The 18417-nt window shown below is 44.9% G+C and overlaps 1 protein-coding gene across 3 annotated transcripts; it reads left to right on the top strand.

Annotated features, from left to right (window-relative positions):
* The first annotated feature begins 1229 nt into the window (after window positions 1-1229).
* LOC121270418 (gastrula zinc finger protein XlCGF8.2DB-like) lies at window positions 1230-11436 on the top strand. 3 transcript variants are annotated; one of them, XM_041175737.1, is made up of 2 exons: window positions 1230-1298; window positions 10226-11436. In XM_041175737.1, the coding sequence occupies exon 2, from the start codon at window positions 10341-10343 to the stop codon at window positions 11292-11294; it is 954 nt and encodes a 317-aa protein (XP_041031671.1). In that variant the 5' UTR covers window positions 1230-1298; window positions 10226-10340; the 3' UTR covers window positions 11295-11436. The 3 variants fall into 3 exon arrangements, with proteins under 3 accessions (XP_041031671.1, XP_041031670.1, XP_041031669.1); XM_041175736.1 differs by lacking the exon at window positions 1230-1298 and adding an exon at window positions 1872-1934; XM_041175735.1 differs by lacking the exon at window positions 1230-1298 and adding an exon at window positions 9270-9375.
* Window positions 11437-18417: the final 6981 nt, after the last annotated feature.

Genomic DNA, 18417 nt, shown 5'->3' with positions numbered 1-18417 from the left:
AATGGGATCACTGATATCACAGAAATAATTTCTGAAATGCTGTCATTCTGATTTTAAAGCTTCCTGGAGTAAGACATTGATCCAGATCTTCCCACCTAACACCAATCCTTATCCCCATCTGAGTTCCAGATTTTAATGTGATTGTCTCATATGTTTAGCATCTGTCCATCTGTGAGAGATGATGAGAATGCAGCCTCAGAACTTTGGTGAGATCAGATGAGATGATCTGCTGCACTTCATCTGATGGCTGAAGAAGCCGATTCTGTAAAGGCAAAAGGTATGAAGGTTTTCCTGACTCGTGTTGCGGGATGATCTCTGCTGATACCTTGTTTGTCTGTGTTGGAGTTTCTGAAACGACATGTCGCTGTGGTGGTGAACTCCTGCCCACAGCTGGTGTTTGCAATTGCATCAATCATCAGTTAGCTTCCCACTTGTCATGATTAATGTTGAGGGCTTTCATGTCTCATCTTTGAAGCTTTGTGATTGTACAATATGGAAAACATGTTTAACGTCTTTAAACCTGGTTCAGCACATCCCCTCCACATACGTTACAACAAATTGTCTTCGAGATCAGTTTTTCCTTTACATTCTGTGTTGTTCTGAATATTAACTTTATCCCTGACCTGTCCTAACCCTCCTGCCAGTTCATTTATTGAAACCAAGGACTCCCCTTGTTCTAATGGTGAATTCCCTGTCTGCCCAGTTATTCCTTTAAGTTTGTGCCTTGTTTTACCATGTTTCCACATTTCAGTAACAAATGTTGAAGTATTTGTTCCACACCCACAGGGTTTCATCTGTTTAAAGCCAAAACAGAAAGGTCCAGTTTTCTTGTGGACTTTGAGGCAAATCAGCTTCCAAAATGATGCAGAGTTTCAGCCAATGAGGGAGATACTGGTTCAGCCCCGCCCCTCATTCACTTCAATTGGCTGGAGGGCCAGGCGCTCCCCTTTGGTCCTGCAGTCCTGCCACCTCTTCCCATTGATCCAGAGCTGCCGTCAAATACCCAGGCATTGTGATGGGAGCATGCGCAGTGTGGCTGCTGGAGCTGGACATCAGTGTGCAGGTGCAATCCCGCCTCGAGTTTGGAACATGCGCAGTGTGAGTGAGGGCGATGGAAAGTTGATTGTTTGTCAGGTCCGCAGCCGGTAAGATAAAGGTCGGAATTGAGGGAGAGATGCAACCGGCGGGTGGACGGGCAGGCTTTGTAAACACCTTGAGCCGTCCTGAAACCAGAATAACAAGCTACCGGTTCCTCGCTGGTATCTGTGGGCGGCAGTTGCCCCGATCCGCGTTCCTCGGTGAGAAGCCCGGATTAACGACAGCCATAAAAACAAAAAAACTGCGGATGCTGGAAATCCAAAACAAAAACAGAATTACCTGGAAAAACTCAGCAGGTCTGGCAGCATCGGCGGAGAAGAAAAGAGTTGACGTTTCGAGTCCTCATGACCCTTCGACAGAACACTGTTCTGTCGAAGGGTCATGAGGACTCGAAACGTCAACTCTTTTCTTCTCCGCCGATGCTGCCAGACCTGCTGAGTTTTTCCAGGTAATTCTGTTTTTGTTTAACGACAGCCATCTTGTGCAGCAGGGCGCATGCGCGGTCATCCCTGTCTCTGTCAGCAGGAGGAAAAAATATTGTGAATTCCTATCCTGGACTGACAGGGATGGGTTTTGGAAATTATCTGTACAGTGGGTTAGAAGGGGAGGATTTACACACAGAAAACTCAAATCAAGAGACATGTTTGTCTTTTCTCAGTTTCCATCCTGGATTTATAGTGATGGTTATTGTAAACTTACAGGACACTGGAAGTGGAGGATTGACGGATGGGAAACTCAAACCAAACATCTGACAGTCATTCAATTCATCAGAACCTGAATATCACTAAAGTTTGAATGTAGAAGTGAAACAGCTTGTCTGTAGGCAAAGATTTCAGATAAGCATGAGAATAATGAACTCCAGTGGGGTAAGAATGGATCTGACCCAGTTAAGTTGGAATCAAAGGTTGGCAGGTGAAACTGGAACTGAAAAATTGGCTGCTTTGAAAAAGGAGATAGTTTGGACACACGAGGCAAAAGATAGGGGAAAGAAATCCAGAGCTCTCACAGTGACAAAAACATCAGAGATTAAGATGAAGAAGAAAAAGTGTACTTTATTGCAGATGTCAGGTGTAAAGGAGAACCAAGCTGAATAAAAAAGGTTCAGAGCAGAATTGGAAAAGCAATCAAGAGAAGCAAAGAGAGAGTATGAAAAGAGATTGATGGCTAACATGTAAAGAAATTAAAATGTTTTCTAAGACATACAAAGGATGATGAAGTGATTGATGGGGCTGATTTAGAACCACAAAGGGGATTTACACATGGAGGCAGGGGGCATGGCTGATGTATTAAATTAATACTTTGCACCTGTATTTACTAAAGAAAAAGCCATTGCACAGGTCATGGTGAAAGAGCAGGTAGTTGAGGCCCCTGAAGGATTTAAAATTGATGACATATTGCATAGGCCGTACTTAAAATGGGCAATGTACCAGGATGGTTTGCATCCACGGATATTGAGGGAAGTGAGAGTGGGAATTGCAGAGGCACTGGCCAGAACTTTTCAATCTTCCTTATACTTGGGTGATGTCAGAGGACTGGAGAATTCCAAAGGTTCCACCCTTGATCAGAAAGGGTCTAAAGATAAGCTCAGCAACTACAGGTCTATCAGTTTAACTTCTGTGGTGTGGAAGCTTCTAGAAACGATAATTCAGGACAAAATTAATAATGGCAAATCATGTTTATCTAATATTAAAACATAAAGTTCTGTAAAAACTCTGCAAGTCAGGCAACATCTGTGGAGAGAGAAACAGAGTTAATGTTTTGAGTCCAATATGACTCTTTCTCAGAATCGGCTTATCTAACTTGCTTGAGTTTTCTGATGAGACATCAGAGAGGGGTGATAAGGGTAATTCTGTTTATGTGGTGTAGACTTCCAAAAGGCATTTGATAAAGTGCTGCACAACACACTTGTGAAAAAAGGTATAGCTCATTTGATCAAAGCAACAGTAACAACATGATACAGAATTGGCTGAGCGCCTGGAAACAAAGAGTAGTGGTGCAATGGTTAATGGTTGTTTTTCGGACTGGACAAAGATTTATAGTGGAGTTCCCAAGGGATCAGCATTAGGAGCTCTGCTATTCCTGAAAAAATATTAATGATCCACACTTTGGTATACAGGGCTCAGTTTCAAAATTCACAACCATTACAAAACTTGGAAGCATTGTGAACTGTGAGGACGATAGTGTGAAAAGGACGTAGACAGGTTGGTAGACAGGGTGGACAAGTGGCAGATGAAATGTAATGCAGAGAAGTGTGATGTGATTCATTTTGGTCAGAAGAATGTTGGGAGACAATAGAAAAGAAAGAATACAAGTCTAAAGTGGGTACAGGAGCAGAGAGACCTGGATGTATATGTCGAAGGTGGCAGGGCAGGTTGAGAAAGCAGTTCATAAAGCTCACAGTATCCTGGGGTTTTTTATGGGGACATTGAGTACAAGAGCAAAATTGTTATGTTAAACTTGGATACAAGACTGGTTCGACCTCAACCGGGGTATTGAGTCGATTTCTGGGCACCACACTTTGAGAAGGATGTGAAGGCATTAGAGAGAGTGCAGAAAAGATTCATGAGAATGAAGTCCCTCATCCCTGGGACCAGTTACAAAGATATATTAGAGAAGTCCGGACTGTTCTCCTTGGAGAAGAGAAGGTTGAGTGGAGATTTGATAGAGGTGTTCAAAGTCATGAGGGGCCTGGACAGAGTGAACACGGAAAAGCTGGTGGGAGGATGGAGATTCAGAGGACATAAATTGAAGGGAATTGGGGAAAGAAGCAATGGTCATATGAGAAAAACTTTATCACACAGCCAGTGTTTAGACTCTGGAATGCACTGCCTGAGAGTGTGTTGGAAGCAGATTCCATCGAGGCATTCAAGAGGAAATGATTGTATTGTTTGAAAAGGAAGCATGTGCAGGGTTACAGGGAGAAGGCAGGGGAGTGGCACCAGATGAATATCTCCTTAAGGGAGCCAGAACAGACACAAAGGGCTGAATGGCCTCCTTCTGTGCTGTAACTATTCTACGATCCTGAAGCAGTGTGACTGGAAAAGCACTGAGACACACAAACCCTGGAGCACACCTGGAGAACCGTGTTCGGTTCTGGGAAGCAAACCTTAGGAAGGATAGAATAGCCTTGGAGGGAGTGTACACAGATTTACCTGAATAATATCTGAACCCGAAGGGTTAAATTACAAGGCAAGATTGCACACAAGAGTCACCGAGACATTATGACATAGAGGAGGCCATTCGGCCCATTGAGTCCATGCCAGCTCTCCAGAGCAATCCAGTCAGTCCCATTTCCCTGCTCTATCCCTGTATTCTTGCAGATTTATTTCCCTCAAGTGTTTATCCAATATCCTCTTGAGATCATTCACCATGTCCATTGCCACCCCCCTCATAGGCAGCAAGTTCCAGCTCATTATCACTTGTTCTCAGAGGGCCAATAGGCTGTGGAATTCTCTTCCCCTGATACTAGTGGGGCTGAGTTATATCGATTCTCGATTGACAAAGGAGTCGCAGGTGATAGGGGATAAATAGGAAAATAGAGTTGAGGCCACAATCAGATCAGCCACAATCTTATCAAATGGTGGAGCAGGTTTGAAGGACTGAATGGCCTCCTGTTGCTCCTAATTCCAATGTTCGTATGTATGGAAACTCAGTACAGTCATGCCAGGGAGCGGGTGTTCAGCAATTGAAATCAGTGAGGACTCTGATCTCTGGGAAGGAAGGAATCCCTGGGAGGTGGGCATGGAGGATTCAGAAACACTCATTGGAGACCCCAAACCCCCAATAAGAGCCTGCAGGTCCTGTGTTTGCAGCTTTGGGGCTTCTTCCCAGGAGCAGGCCCAGGTTAACGGCCGTCAACTTGGTTCATCTGGGAGCAGACGCATGTATGGCCACCTTGATGATGCAACAGAGAGTGGATGGGGCTTGAGGGTGTCTGTGACCAGGAGGGAAAATGATTAATTCATTGATTTTATTGTCAGTCTGCAGACAGGAGCTGGAGAACTGAACCCAGGCAGAGGAGAGGGAGGGAGAAAACTGGGAGTGGAGGAAAGAAATGGCAGAGATAGTGAAATGGGTTTGGATTTCAGCCCAGGGAGGAGGGAGAGTGTGTGGGACAGGGATTTACAGCTTTGGGGGAGAGAAAACAATATTCCATTAAAACTAGAATTGTCTGTTCTGAATTTCCATCCCAGACTGACAGTGATGACTTTTATAAACTCATTTTCCCGGGTATTAGAAGGGAAGGATTTGCAGGTGTGAAACTCAAACCAAACATCTTCTGACAGAGTCACTCAATTCACCAGGACCTGAATATTCTCAGACTTTGAATGTGGAAGGAGAAATGTTTGTCTGTTCTGTCAGTGGGGAAAGATATTGAACTTCAGTGTCACTGGATAAACACCAAGACACACACAACCCGAGTGAGAGTGTCTCAGTGAACTGACTGTGGAAAGAGCTTTAACCAGTTAAACAGCCTGAAAAAGCATCACATCGTTCACAGTGAGGAGAAACCATACACATGTTCTGTGTCTGGATGAGGCTTCAACTGATCATCCAACCTGGAGAGACACAAGGACACCCACACTATGGAGAAACCGTGGAAATGTGAGGACTGTGGGAAGGGATTCAGTTACCCATCCCTGCTGGAAAACCATCGACACAGTCACACCGGGGAAAGGCCATTCACCTGCTCTGTGTGTGGGGAGGGATTTGCTCAGTCATCTGGCCTTTGGTCACACCAACGAATTCACACTGAGGAGAAGCTATTCAGCTGCACTTCCTGTGGAAAGAGGTTCAGGCACTCTTCAGCACTCACTGTACACCAACACACTCACACTGGGGAGAGGCCATTCACCTACTCCAAGTGTGGGAAGGGATTCACTCATTCGTTCCAATTTCTGACACACCAGCGAGTTCACACTGAAGAGAGGCTGTTCACTTGCTCTGTGTGTGGGAAAGGATTCACTGGGTCATCCCACCTGCTGTCACACCAGTGAATTCAAATTGAAGAGAAGCCATTCAGCTGCACTTCCTGTGGAAAGTTTTAGACAGGCATCCTCCCTCATTTTACACCAGCGAGTTCACACTGGAGAGAGACCGTTCACCTGCTTCATGTGTGGGAAGGGATTCACAGTTTTACCCAACCTGCTGAGACACCAGCGAATTCACACTGGGGAGAAGCCATTTAGCTGCACTTCCTGTAGGAAGTGTTTCAGGCAGTCATCCAACCTCACTGCTCACCAGCACACTCACACTGCAGAGAGACTGTTCACATGCTCCGTATGTGGGAAAGGATTCAGTCGGTCATCCAACCTCACCGCACACCAGTGAGTTCACACTGGGGAGAGGCCGTTCACTTGCTCGCTGTGTGGGAAGGGATTTGTAAAGTCTTTCAACCTGTTGATCCACCAACGTACTCACACTAAGAAGAGGTTATTCAACTCTCGGTGTGTGGGAAGGGTTTCACTCAGTCACAATGCCTCCTGAGACATCAGCAAGTTCATAAGTGACTCTAGGGGTTGGATCCTGTTGTTCTTGTTGCTTGTAAACTTGTTTAGTATTGATTGTCTGGCAATATTTTGTTTCCGCTGATGTTAACAACCCTTAAACTGGCTGGAGTTTAATATTCTGGAGATATCACTGATTTTCAAAGCTGCAGTGTCCCTTTTTAAAAGCACCATCTGTGATCCTTCCCCTTAATTTCAACAACTTTCAGCAGGAACCCCTTGACAATAAAATTATGAACTTTTACTACAATCGTAAATTGATATTTGGTGAAAAATCTACAATTCAGTGTCTGAAAGATTCAACTGCAGGGATCTAAATATTTTTTTCAATGCCAATGGGAAGAGGATAACCAGGGAAAGAGTAGGGCCCATTAGGGACCAATGGGCCTTGACATCTTGACCAACATTCAAGGCTATGGGCCAAGTGCTGGTAAATGGGATTAGGTAGGTAGGTCAGGTGTTTCTCATGTGTTGATGCAGACTCGATGGGCCGCATGGCCTCTTCTGCACTCTGTGATTCTGTGATTTTGAGACGATTTCAGGTGTGACTGGAAAAATGCAGAGATAGACAAACCCTGGTTAGAGCACACCTGAAGAACAGTGTTCAGTTCTGGGCAAAAAACATCAGGAAGGATAGAATGGCCTAGGAGGGAGTGTAGCACATATTTACCTGAGTGATCTGAGCTCCAAGGATTAAGTTACAGAATGAGATTACACAAAAGAGTCACAGAGTCATTGTGGCACAGAGGAGCCATTAGGCTCATTGAGTCCATGCCAGCTATGTAGAGCTGTCCCATTCCCCTGCTCTATCCCCGTATCCTTGCAAGTTTATTTCCCTCATGCTTCTGTCCAATTTCCTTTTGAAATCACTGCCATGTCCATTTCCACCCCCTTCATAGGCAGTAACCTCCAGGTCATTACCACTCACTGTGGAAAGATATTCTTCCTCACATCTCCCGCAGCTTTTACCCAAAATCTTAAACCTCTATCCTTGAGTCCTTGTACGATCAGCTGATGGGAATAGCTTTTCTTTGTCCACCATATCTAAACCTGTAATAATCTCGTACACCTTTACCAATCTCCCCTCAACCTCCTTTGCAGGAACCATTCTGGTAAATCTCCTCTGCACCTTCTCAATGACCTTCACATCCTCCCTCAAGTGAGGTGACCAGAACTGGATGCAGTTCTCAAATTGTGGCCTAACCAGAGCTTTATAAAGAAGTCAGCATAACTTCCCTGTTTTTGTTCTCAATATCACTATTTATGAAGCTCAAGATCCAATCGGCTTTGCTAACCACTCTCTTAATACATTCTGTCACCTTCAGAGATCAAAGCCATGAAGCCCCAGGTCCCTCTGTCCCTGCACACTCTTTAGAGCTGGGCCATGAATAATATTTTCCCTCTCCCTATTCCTCCTGATAAAAGTCTTCACCTCACTGTGAGGGTTGTAATCCCTGGAATTTATAACATTAAGAGCTGATTTGATCAAAGTTTTTGGGATATTAATTGGAACTGACAGGATGGATAGAGGGGAACTATTTCCACTGATTGGGGAATCTAGGATCAGTGGGCAGAGGCTAAACATAGAATCAGGTTCTAGCACCTTTTCAGGGAAAGAGTTCCAGATCAGAACAATTCTCTGTTGGTGTACTTCCCTGTTTTTGTACTCAGTACCTCTATTTATGAAGCCCAAGACCCCATATGCTTCACTGATACCCCCTCAATCTGTCCTGCCACACGAAATTGGTTCCATAAATGGTTTAATCATCACTCGTACTCACAGAGCCTACATAATGATACAAGATTTAAAATAGTTCCTGTACTATGTGCCCTGAACACCATACACCCGTCCCCAAGGTTATGTCGTCCCATCTACAAGGACCTTGATGTTCGGATGATAAGGGAATTATCCGAGGATTTCATAAGTCAGAATGCAGGGAGGGAGATAGGTTATCTGTGACCACCAGTAGCCAAGACCCCGATGTTAAGGCAGTTTTCGGAAAACACTGTGATCGTCCCTGTGATAGTGACACCAGTAAAAAGGGTGGAGAGAAGAGAGAGATCAGTGACTGGGCTGGAATAGGGGCCACGGCTGGCACGGCCACTGGGAAGCACTTAGACATGGAAAATATGTGGGAACAGGACGAGGCTGTGAGGCACCAATGGACAGGAATCTTCAGTAAAAGAAATAAAAGGCAGAGAGATGAAATCCTGGAACAACAAGAAGGAGTGAAATCCAGAAAAGAGATGGTGGACGGACTGATCGAGAGAAAGGGAATGGTCAGTGAGATCATTCAGCAGAATAAGATTGAGGTGAAAAGTTAGAACATGTCTAAAGCTGTTTCCTGTGTGATGTAAGGAGGGTTTTTACTGGATCAGATACAACAAGGCCAGGAGGGCATTGACAAACAATGCAGAGTCCAACAATAGAGAGCCCAAAGGGTCTGGAGGGGGGAGGGTTAAATATCCCAGGGAGTCACAGGCCAGGAGGACATTGAGAAACAATACAGAGTCCAACAATAGAGAGCCCAAAGGGTCTGGAGGGGGGAGAGTTAATAAACCCAGGGAGTCACAGGCTGCACGAACCTCAAGTGTGAGCCCAGACCCATTGTAAAACAGTGAAAAAATAAACCTCTGATTTTACTGAGACTCTTTTCCATGTCCCAGCTCCTGTAAATATTGACGGGAAAGGGACTGGAATCTCAGGAGGTTCCACACCGCTGGCTGCTCGTGAGGAAGTGATCTCCGATCAGATTAATGTGCTTCTGCTGTGAGTATTTAACAAAGTGTCCGAACCTCTCATTGTACTTCCTGTCCAATATCCGCCCCCATCCATGGACTTTCTATTTTACTGGGGGAAACAAAATGCCCGTTCACTGATTGGTCTCGATGGTGGCTGGTTTACCCAGAATCCCCATGAGTCAGAAGGTCCCCTATCAATGAGAACAGGAACCCAGAGCGCCAGTGTGGGGATCGGGCTGTGCTCTGAGGCAGGGGCACAGCTGGGCGATGTTACTGAGGTGGAAATAGGTGGTTTTAGTGATTTGTAGTCAGAAGCTCAGCTTGGGCTGAAATATGACAACAAGATTATGAACAGTCTGGTTCAGCCTCAGAGAGCTGCAAGAGGGATGGAGTCAGTGGTTCGGGAGTGGAGACAATGGCTTTCATCTTCCCAACATTTAAATGGAGGAAATTTCTGCTCATCCAGAACTGCATGTCAGACAAGTTAGGACAGTGTGTGAATTGGAGGTGATGGTGTTCACTGACACCTGTTACCTTCGTCCTTCTAGGTCGTGGGACGTTGAGTGTTTGGGATATTCTGCCAAAGTTCTAGTTAAGCTGAAGATGTATTAAACACATCTTCACCCCCTGCACCTCCCACCTCTCTCTTTCATCCCATGGAGGCCAGAGTCCTGTGTAACCCAGACCAGGTGGCAGGTTCCATTCCCTGAAGGACATTAGTGAACCAGTTGGGTTTTTATGACAATCCAGCAGTTTTCACGGTCACTTTTTCCTGGTGCCAGCCCCACAAATTACCAGATTCATTCAGTTCAATTTCACAACCTGCCTTTGTGTTTTTGTGGATTCTCTCTCACACCATTTTTTCTGTTTTAAATCAGTTTCACAGGGGATTACAAGGGGAGGATTTGCAGTCGGGAAACAGAAACAAAACATCACAGCAGAATCTGACATTCGCCCGATTTATCATAACCTGAATATCATTTGATTTTGAACATGGAAGGAGAAAGTACCATTCACAGTGGAGAGAAATCGTACATGTGTCCTGTGTGTGGACGAGGCTTCAACCGATCATCTGGCTTGTCAAGACACCAGCGCAGCCACATCGGGGAGAAACCATGGAAATGTGGGGACTGTGGGAAGGGATTCAGATTCCCATCAGAGCTGGAAGAGCATCGGCGCAGTCACACTGGGGAGAGGCCGTTCACTTGCTCAACGTGTGGGAAGGGATTTACTCTTTCAAGCAACCTGCTGAGCCACCAGCGAGTTCACAGTAAAGAGAGACCTTTCAAATGCCCAGACTGTGGGAAGTGCTTTAAAAGTTCCTGCGAGCTGATGTCCCATCAACGTGTTCACACTGACGAGAGACCGTTCAGGTGCTCTCAGTGCGGGACTGGGTTCAGGCGATCATCTCAACTCACTGTACACCAGCGAATTCACACTGGGGAGAGGCCGTTCACCTGCACTGAGTGTGGGAAGGGATTCACTCAGTCATCTCACCTGCTGACACACCAGCGAGTTCACACTGGGGAGAAGCCATTCACCTGCCCCCAATGTGAGAAGGGATTCACTCAGTTATCTAGCTTGCTGACACACCAGCAAATTCACACTGGGGAGAGGCCATTCATCTGCCCTCAGTGTGGGAAGAGATTCACTCAGTCATCCAACCTGCTGGCACACCAACGAATTCACACTGGGGAGAGGCCGTTCACCTGCCCCCAGTGTGGGAAGGCATTTATTCATTCATCCCACCTGCTGACACACCAACGAATTCACACTGGGGAGAGACCATTCACCTGCCCCCATTGTGGGAAGGGATTCACTACCTCATCCAAGCTGCTGGCACACCAACGAATTCACACTGGGGAGAGACCATTCACCTGCCCCCAGTGTGGGAAGGGATTCACTACCTCATCCAACCTGCTGACACACCAGCGAGTTCACAAATAACTAAAGTGGTGGGATTTTGCTCTTAATCACATCCAGGACTGAACCATGTTCATTGGGATCTGTTTCTGCTGATGTTAATAAACTACAGACCGCTTAGGGGGGCTAATATTCTGGATAAATCTCAAATAAATTAGTTTTATGTTAAAAGACACAATGTGTTGAATCTTTTTAATATCTCTAACACAATTTTGTTCCTTTTGAAAAGCACTTCCTCCATCCTAACCCCCACAACCGGTGTGAGGATCTCATGCAGCTTCTTTGTCACTAAGATTGAGACAATCCGATCAGCTGCCTCTGTTGCTTCCATCCTTTCCACTCGCCCTCCCCGAAGTTCCCCATTACCCGAGCCCTGAACTCACATCTTTCTGTAGTTTCCCTTCCATCTCCCCTCATGCCCTCTCAGAGCTCATCTTGTCCATAAAATTCACCTCTTGCTCTATTGACCCTACACGCACTAAACTACTGATCACTTAACTTCCCCATTTTCACTGAATATGTCAACAGTTTTCCCTCTCAAGTACGTCCATCTCTCCTTCAAATCTGCCATCACTAAATCCATAGAACCATAGAAAAGTTACAGCACAGGAGGCCATTCAGCCCATCTTGTCCATGCCAGTCCGAGGACACCCAGGTGCTCTTTCTAATCCCACCTTCCTGCACCTGGCCCATAGCTCTGTAGCTTACAGCACTTAAGGTGCAGATCCAGGTACTTTTTAAAAGAGTTTAGAGTTCCTGCCTCTGCCACCAACTTGGGCAGCGAATTCCAGACACCCACTGCCCTCTGCGTAAAAAAGTTCTTCCTCATGTCCCCCATACACCTTCTGCCACTTATCTGGAATCTATGTCCCCTGGTTCTAGAATTGTCCACCAAGGGAAACAATTTTACCCTGTCCACTCTATCTATTCCCCTCATTTTGTACACCTCAATCAAGTCACCTCTCAGCCTTCTTTGTTTAAGGAAAATAACCCCAACCTATCCAATCTCTCCTCGTAGCTACGCTTTTCTAACCCTGGCAACATTCTTGTAAACTCCTCTGCACTCTCTCCAGAGTTATTATGTCCTTCCTGTAATGTGGTGACCAGAACTGCACACAATACTCCAATTGCAGCCTCACCAGTGTTTTACACAATTCCAACATTATATCCTTACTTTTATATTCTATACCTCCACCAATGAAGGAGAGCATTCCATATGCCTTCTTTACAACCTTGTCTACTTGAACTACTGCCTTCAGGGACCTGTGTACTTGTACGCCAAGATCTCTCACTTCATCTACCCCTCTTAGTATATTCCCATTTATTGTGTAATCCCTGTAACTGTTTGACCTCCCTAAATGTATGGCCTCACACTTCTCTATGTTAAAATCCATCTGCCACTTTACTGCATGCTGCACCAACCCATCTATATCCTTTTGGAGATTATGGCTATCCTCTACACTATCCACTGCTTGGCCAATCTTTATGTCATCTGCAAATTTCCCAATCATGCCCCCCACGTTCACGTCCAAATCGTTAATATATAACACAAACAGCAAGGGTCCCAACACTGAGCCCTGTGGAACACCACTTGAGACAACTTTCCATTCGCAAGGGCATCCATCGACCATTACCCTTTGTTTCCTGTTACAAGGCCAACCTTTTATCCAGTTTGCAACATTACCCTGAATCCTATGGGCTTTTACTTTCCTGACCAATCTGCCATGTGGGATCTTGTCAAATGCCTTGCTAAAATCCATGTACACAACATCCACTGCACTACCTTCATCAACCCTTCTTGTCACTTCCTCAAAGAATTCAATCAAATTTGTGAGGCAAGACCTTCCTTTAATAAATCCATGCTGACCATCCCTGACTAGTCCATACCTTTCCACCTGACAGTTAATCCTATCTCTCAGGATTGATTCTACTAATTTGCTCACCACCGATGTAAGACTAACTGCCCAAAATTGTTTGGCATTTCCTTTGATCCCTTTTTAAACAATGGAACTACATTTGCATTCCTCCAGTCCTCCAGTACCTCCCCTTCATCTAGTGAAGATTGGAAAATCATCCTCAGAGCATCTGCTATCTCCTCCCTGACTTCCTTCAGCAGCCTCGGAAACAATCCATCTGGCCCTCGTGACTTATCAGCTTTCAAGGATTTCAACCCTTCGAGTACTTCCTCTCTATGACTATCCCATCCAATATCTCGCAGTGTTCCTCCTGGACTACTATATCTACATCCTCCCTTTCCTTTGTAAACACAGAGACAAAATATTCATTCAAAACCCTTCCCACAGCCTCTGCATCTACACACAAGTTTCCATCTTCATCTCTGATAGGTCCCACTTTTTCCTTAACTAAACTTTTAGCATTAATGTATTGGTAAAACATCTTTGGGTTATGGTTTAACTTTACTTGCTAATCTTTTTTCATGCCTTCTCTTTGATTTCCTTATTTCCTTTTTTACTTTGTCCCTGCACTTCCTTTATTTGTCTAGGCTATCTGCAGTGCTCAGTTCTTTGTGCCTATCGTACACTTTATTTTTCTGTTTCATCTTCCCCTGTATTCCTCTAGACAACTAGGGTCGTCTAGATTTGGCAGTACCACTCTTATTTTTGTAGGGGACATGTCTACTTTGTACAAGTTAGGATCTCACTTTTTAGTGCTTACCACTGGTTTTCCACTGTTTTATCCTCCAGCAGTGCTGTCCAGTCCACCTCAGCCAAGTCCCTTCGCATTCCTGCAAAATTTGCCTTCCCCCAGTTCAAGACTTTTACTCCTGCCTTATCTCTGTATCTCTGTTCTTTTCCATGGTAATGCTAAATCTAACTGAATTGTGATCACTGTCCCTGATAAGGTCACCAACTGTCACTTCACCCACTTGCCCTTCTTCATTCCCCAAGACTAGGTCTAGAATTGCATCGCCTCTAGTTAGGTTTGTCACTAATTGGTTGAAAATATTTTCCTGGACACACTGCATGAATTTTTCTCCCTCAGTGCCCATTATATTGTTTGAATCCCAGTTGATATTAGGATAATTGAAGTCTCCTACTATTATTGCCCTCTTGTTCTTACAAGCAGAAATTTGCCTACATATTTGTTCTTCTATCTCCCTTTCATTATTTGGGGGTCTGTAGTATACTCCCAGTAGTGTGACTGCCCCTTTTTTATTTCTAAGCTCAATCTATAGGGCCTTGTTTGTTGATCCATTTAGTATATCATCCCTTCTCACAATTGGAATTGATTCTTTAACTATTAGTGCTACCCCCACCCCACCCCCATCCTTTTTTTATCTCCTACTCTATCGTGTCTGAAGACTCTATAACCAGGGATAATAAGCTGCCAGCTTTGTCCCTCCTTTAGCCAGGTCTCCATTATAGCAATGACATCCTGCTACCATGTGTCTACCTGTGCCCTTAACTCACCTACCTTGTTTGTAATACTCCTTGCATTGAAGTATAAACAGTTTAACCCCATCAATTTCCCTTGCTGGACACTTCGTAAACTTTGCTTCTCCTGTAACTCCATGTCTATCACAACGTCCCTAGCCAATGTTCTACCTCCACTTTTCTGATTTGAATCTGACCTATCTGATCCTACTCCTGTGATCCCATCCCCCTGCCAGTTTAAATACTCCCCAACAGAACTAGCAAAAGCTCCCGCAAGAGCACTAGTCCCAATTCTGCCTGGGTGCAGCCTGTCCGGTTTGTACATGTCCCACCTTCCCCAGAACTGGTCCCAGTGCCTCAAGAATCTGAATCCCTCCCAGCTACACCCTCTCTCCAGCCACATATTCATTTGGCCCATCCTGTTATTCCTTCTCTTGCTAGCAGGTGGAACAGGGAGTAATCCTGAGATTACTACATTTGAGGTCCTATTTTTTAATTTATTTCCGAGCTTCCTAGATTTTGCTTTCAGGACCTCATCCCTCTTATTACCTATGTTGTTGGTACCAATGTGTACCACGACCACTGGCTGTTTACATTCCCTCCCCAGAATGTCCCGCAGCTGCTCTGTGACATCCTGGACCCTGGTACCAAGGAGGCAGCATAGCATCCTTGATTCACGTTTGCAGCCACAGAAGTGTCTGTCTGTGCCCCTAACTATTGAATCCCCTATCACAATAGCCCTGCCACTTGTTTTCCTCCTGCCCCTCTAAGCAGCAGAGCCACCCACGGTGCCATGAACTTGGCTGCTGCTGCTTTCCCCTGAGAGGCCTTTCCCCCCCGCCCCCCAAACTGCATCCAAAGCGATATATCTGTTAGAGAGGGGGATGACCACAGGGGACTCCTGCACTACCTTCCTGAGTCTTTTACTATTCCTGATGGTCACCCATTCCCATTCTGCCTGTGTAATCTTCACCTGCGGTGTGACCACCTCGCTAAACGTGCCATCCACGATTTGCTCAGCATCGCGGATGTTCCACAATGAGTCCACCCGCAGCTTCAGCTCTGAAATCCGGTTCGCTAGAAGCTGCATTTGGACACACCTTCCTCACACATGGTCACCATGGATGCTGGAAGCGTCCCTCATTTCCCACATCCTGCAGGAGTCTCAAAAAGCAAATCCTTGACCCCACTGTCCTTCCAACCTACTGCCCCATCTCCAGCCTCTCTGTCCTCTCCAAAGTCCTTGAACATGTTGTCACGTCCCAAATTCCTGCCCATCTTTCCCAGAACTCCATGTTTGAATCCCTCCAATCATGTTTCTGCCCCTGCCACAGTACTGAAACAGCTCTTATCAAAGTCACAAATGACATCCTATGTGACTGTGACAAAGATAAACTCACCCTTCTCGTCCTCGACCTGTCTGCAGCCTTTGACAATGTTGACCACATCATTCTGCACCTTCATCTCTCCCCTGTCCCCTGGGTGGGGCTGCTCTCTCCTGGTTCCATTTTTCTCTATCTAATCATAGCCAGAGTATCACTCACAATGTCTTTCCTTTCAACTCACACAATTACCTCTAGTGTCCCCAAAGGCCTCCTCTTATTTCTCTTTAACTTGTTCCAAACAATGACATCATCTGAAAACACTGCCACTTATCACATTTACACTGACATCTCCCAGCTCTGCCTCACCACCACATCTCTTGACTTCTACACTCTTGGTAAATTATCAGACTGTTTGGTGGATGTGTAGAAATTTCCTGCAATTAAATACTGGCAAGTCATTGTTTGAATGGCTGATAGAAGCAGATTTAGTCATAACTTTCAAAAGTGATTTGGATTTTAATTTAATAAGGAAAGATTTAGAGGGTGATTGGAAAAGAGCAGCAGAGTGGGACAGATTGGTGACATTTTCAGGGACGGTACAGGCACAATGAGCTGAATGGCCACCATCCCTGCTCTACGATTCTATCATCATGTTTATTATGAATCATTATATTATTATAGATGACAGGATCTCCTAATAGTACAGCAGAGAAGGAGGCTGGTTGGCCTATTGAATCTGTGCTGACAAATTCGACGAGCTATCCAGTTAGTCCCACTCCCCCATTCTTTACTCATTCCTGCATCATTTCTCCTTCAAATATTTATCCAATTCCTTTTTGAAGGTTACTCTTGAACCTGTATCCATCAGATAGTGAATTCCAAATTCTTACCATTTGTTACTGAAAAGATTTCCTCATGATGCCAGTGTAAAAGCAAAATATTGCTGGTGCTGGATATCTGAAATAAAAACAGAAAATGCTGGAAAAACTCAGCAGGTCTGACACCACCTGTGGAGAGAGAGACAGAGTTAATATTTTGATTCCGTATGACTCTCTTTCATTGCACAATACCAAATCTAGGATAGCCTGTTCCCTAGTCAGTTCCTCGACATCCTGGTCTAAAAGCCATCTTGTATATTCTAGGAATTCATCCACCAAAGTATTATTGCTAATTTGGTTTGCCCAGTAGAAATGCAGCTTAAAGTCACCCATGATGACCGTAGCACCCTTTTTACATATTTCTTTAATTTCCTGTTTAACACTGCCCCCTACCTTATCACTACCGTTTGGAGGCTTATAGACAACGCCCACTAATGTTTTCTGCCCTTTGTTGTTTCTTAGCTCCACCCAGACTGATTCTAGATCTAGATTTTCTGAGCCAATATCCTCTCTCACTACTGCACCGATTTCATCCTTAACTAATAATGTCACACCACCTCCTTTTCCTTTTTGCTTATCTGTCCTAAATATCGAGTACTATTGGATATTCAGTTCCCAGCCTTGGTCACCCTGCAGCCATGTCTCTGTAATCACAGTCATATCATACCCGTCTATATCTATTTGCACTGTTAATCCATCCACCTTATTGCAAGTGCTCCATGCATTCATATACAGAGCCTTTAGACTTGTCTTCTTAACATCTTTTATACATCTCTTTTTGTATTATGGTCTTATTTGCTGCTAGCCCTTGTTTCCTCTGCCTTCCACTTTTGTTTTCTACTTTTCTATCTTTCATTCCTATCTTTGTTTCCCTCTCTTATGTCTCCTCGCCCAGTTTCCCATTCCCCTGCCAGTCTAATTTAAACCTTCCCCCACATTACTAGCAAATACCACTGCGAGGATACTGGTCCTGGTCCTGCAACCCATCCAGCTTGTACATGTCCCATCATCCCCAGAATCAGTCCCCATGCCTCAGGAATCTAAATCCCTCCCTCCTACACCATCTCTCCAGCCAATGCATTCATCCAGTCTATTCTCCTATCCCTGATCTCAATCGCACATGGTGAAATTACAACCTTTGAGGTCCTGTTTTTTAATTTATTTCTGAGCTCCCTATATTCTGCTTTCAGGCCCACATCCCTCTTATTACCTATGTTGTTGGTACCGATATGGACCATGACCTCTGCCTAATATATGATATAGTAATATATCATATATCAATAAATATATAGAACATTTTTTAAAGTTCATCACGGGATGTGGGCTTCACTGGCTGGCCAGCATTTATTCCCCATACCTAGTTGCCCTTGAGAAGGTGGTGGTGAGCTGCCTTCTTGAACCACTGCAGTCCATGTGGTGTAGGTACACCCAAAGTGCTGTGAGGAAGGGAGCTCCAGGATTTTGATCCAGCAACTGAAGGAATGGCGATATATTTCCAAGTCAGGATGGTGAGTGGTTTGGAGGCGAACTTCCAGGGGGTCGTGTTCCC

Source organism: Carcharodon carcharias, chromosome 27, assembly GCF_017639515.1.
Source record: "Carcharodon carcharias isolate sCarCar2 chromosome 27, sCarCar2.pri, whole genome shotgun sequence".
Classification (NCBI taxonomy): domain Eukaryota; kingdom Metazoa; phylum Chordata; class Chondrichthyes; order Lamniformes; family Lamnidae; genus Carcharodon; species Carcharodon carcharias.
The sequence above is the reverse complement of the archived record's forward strand: the minus strand, read 5'-3'. Positions and strand labels throughout refer to the sequence as shown.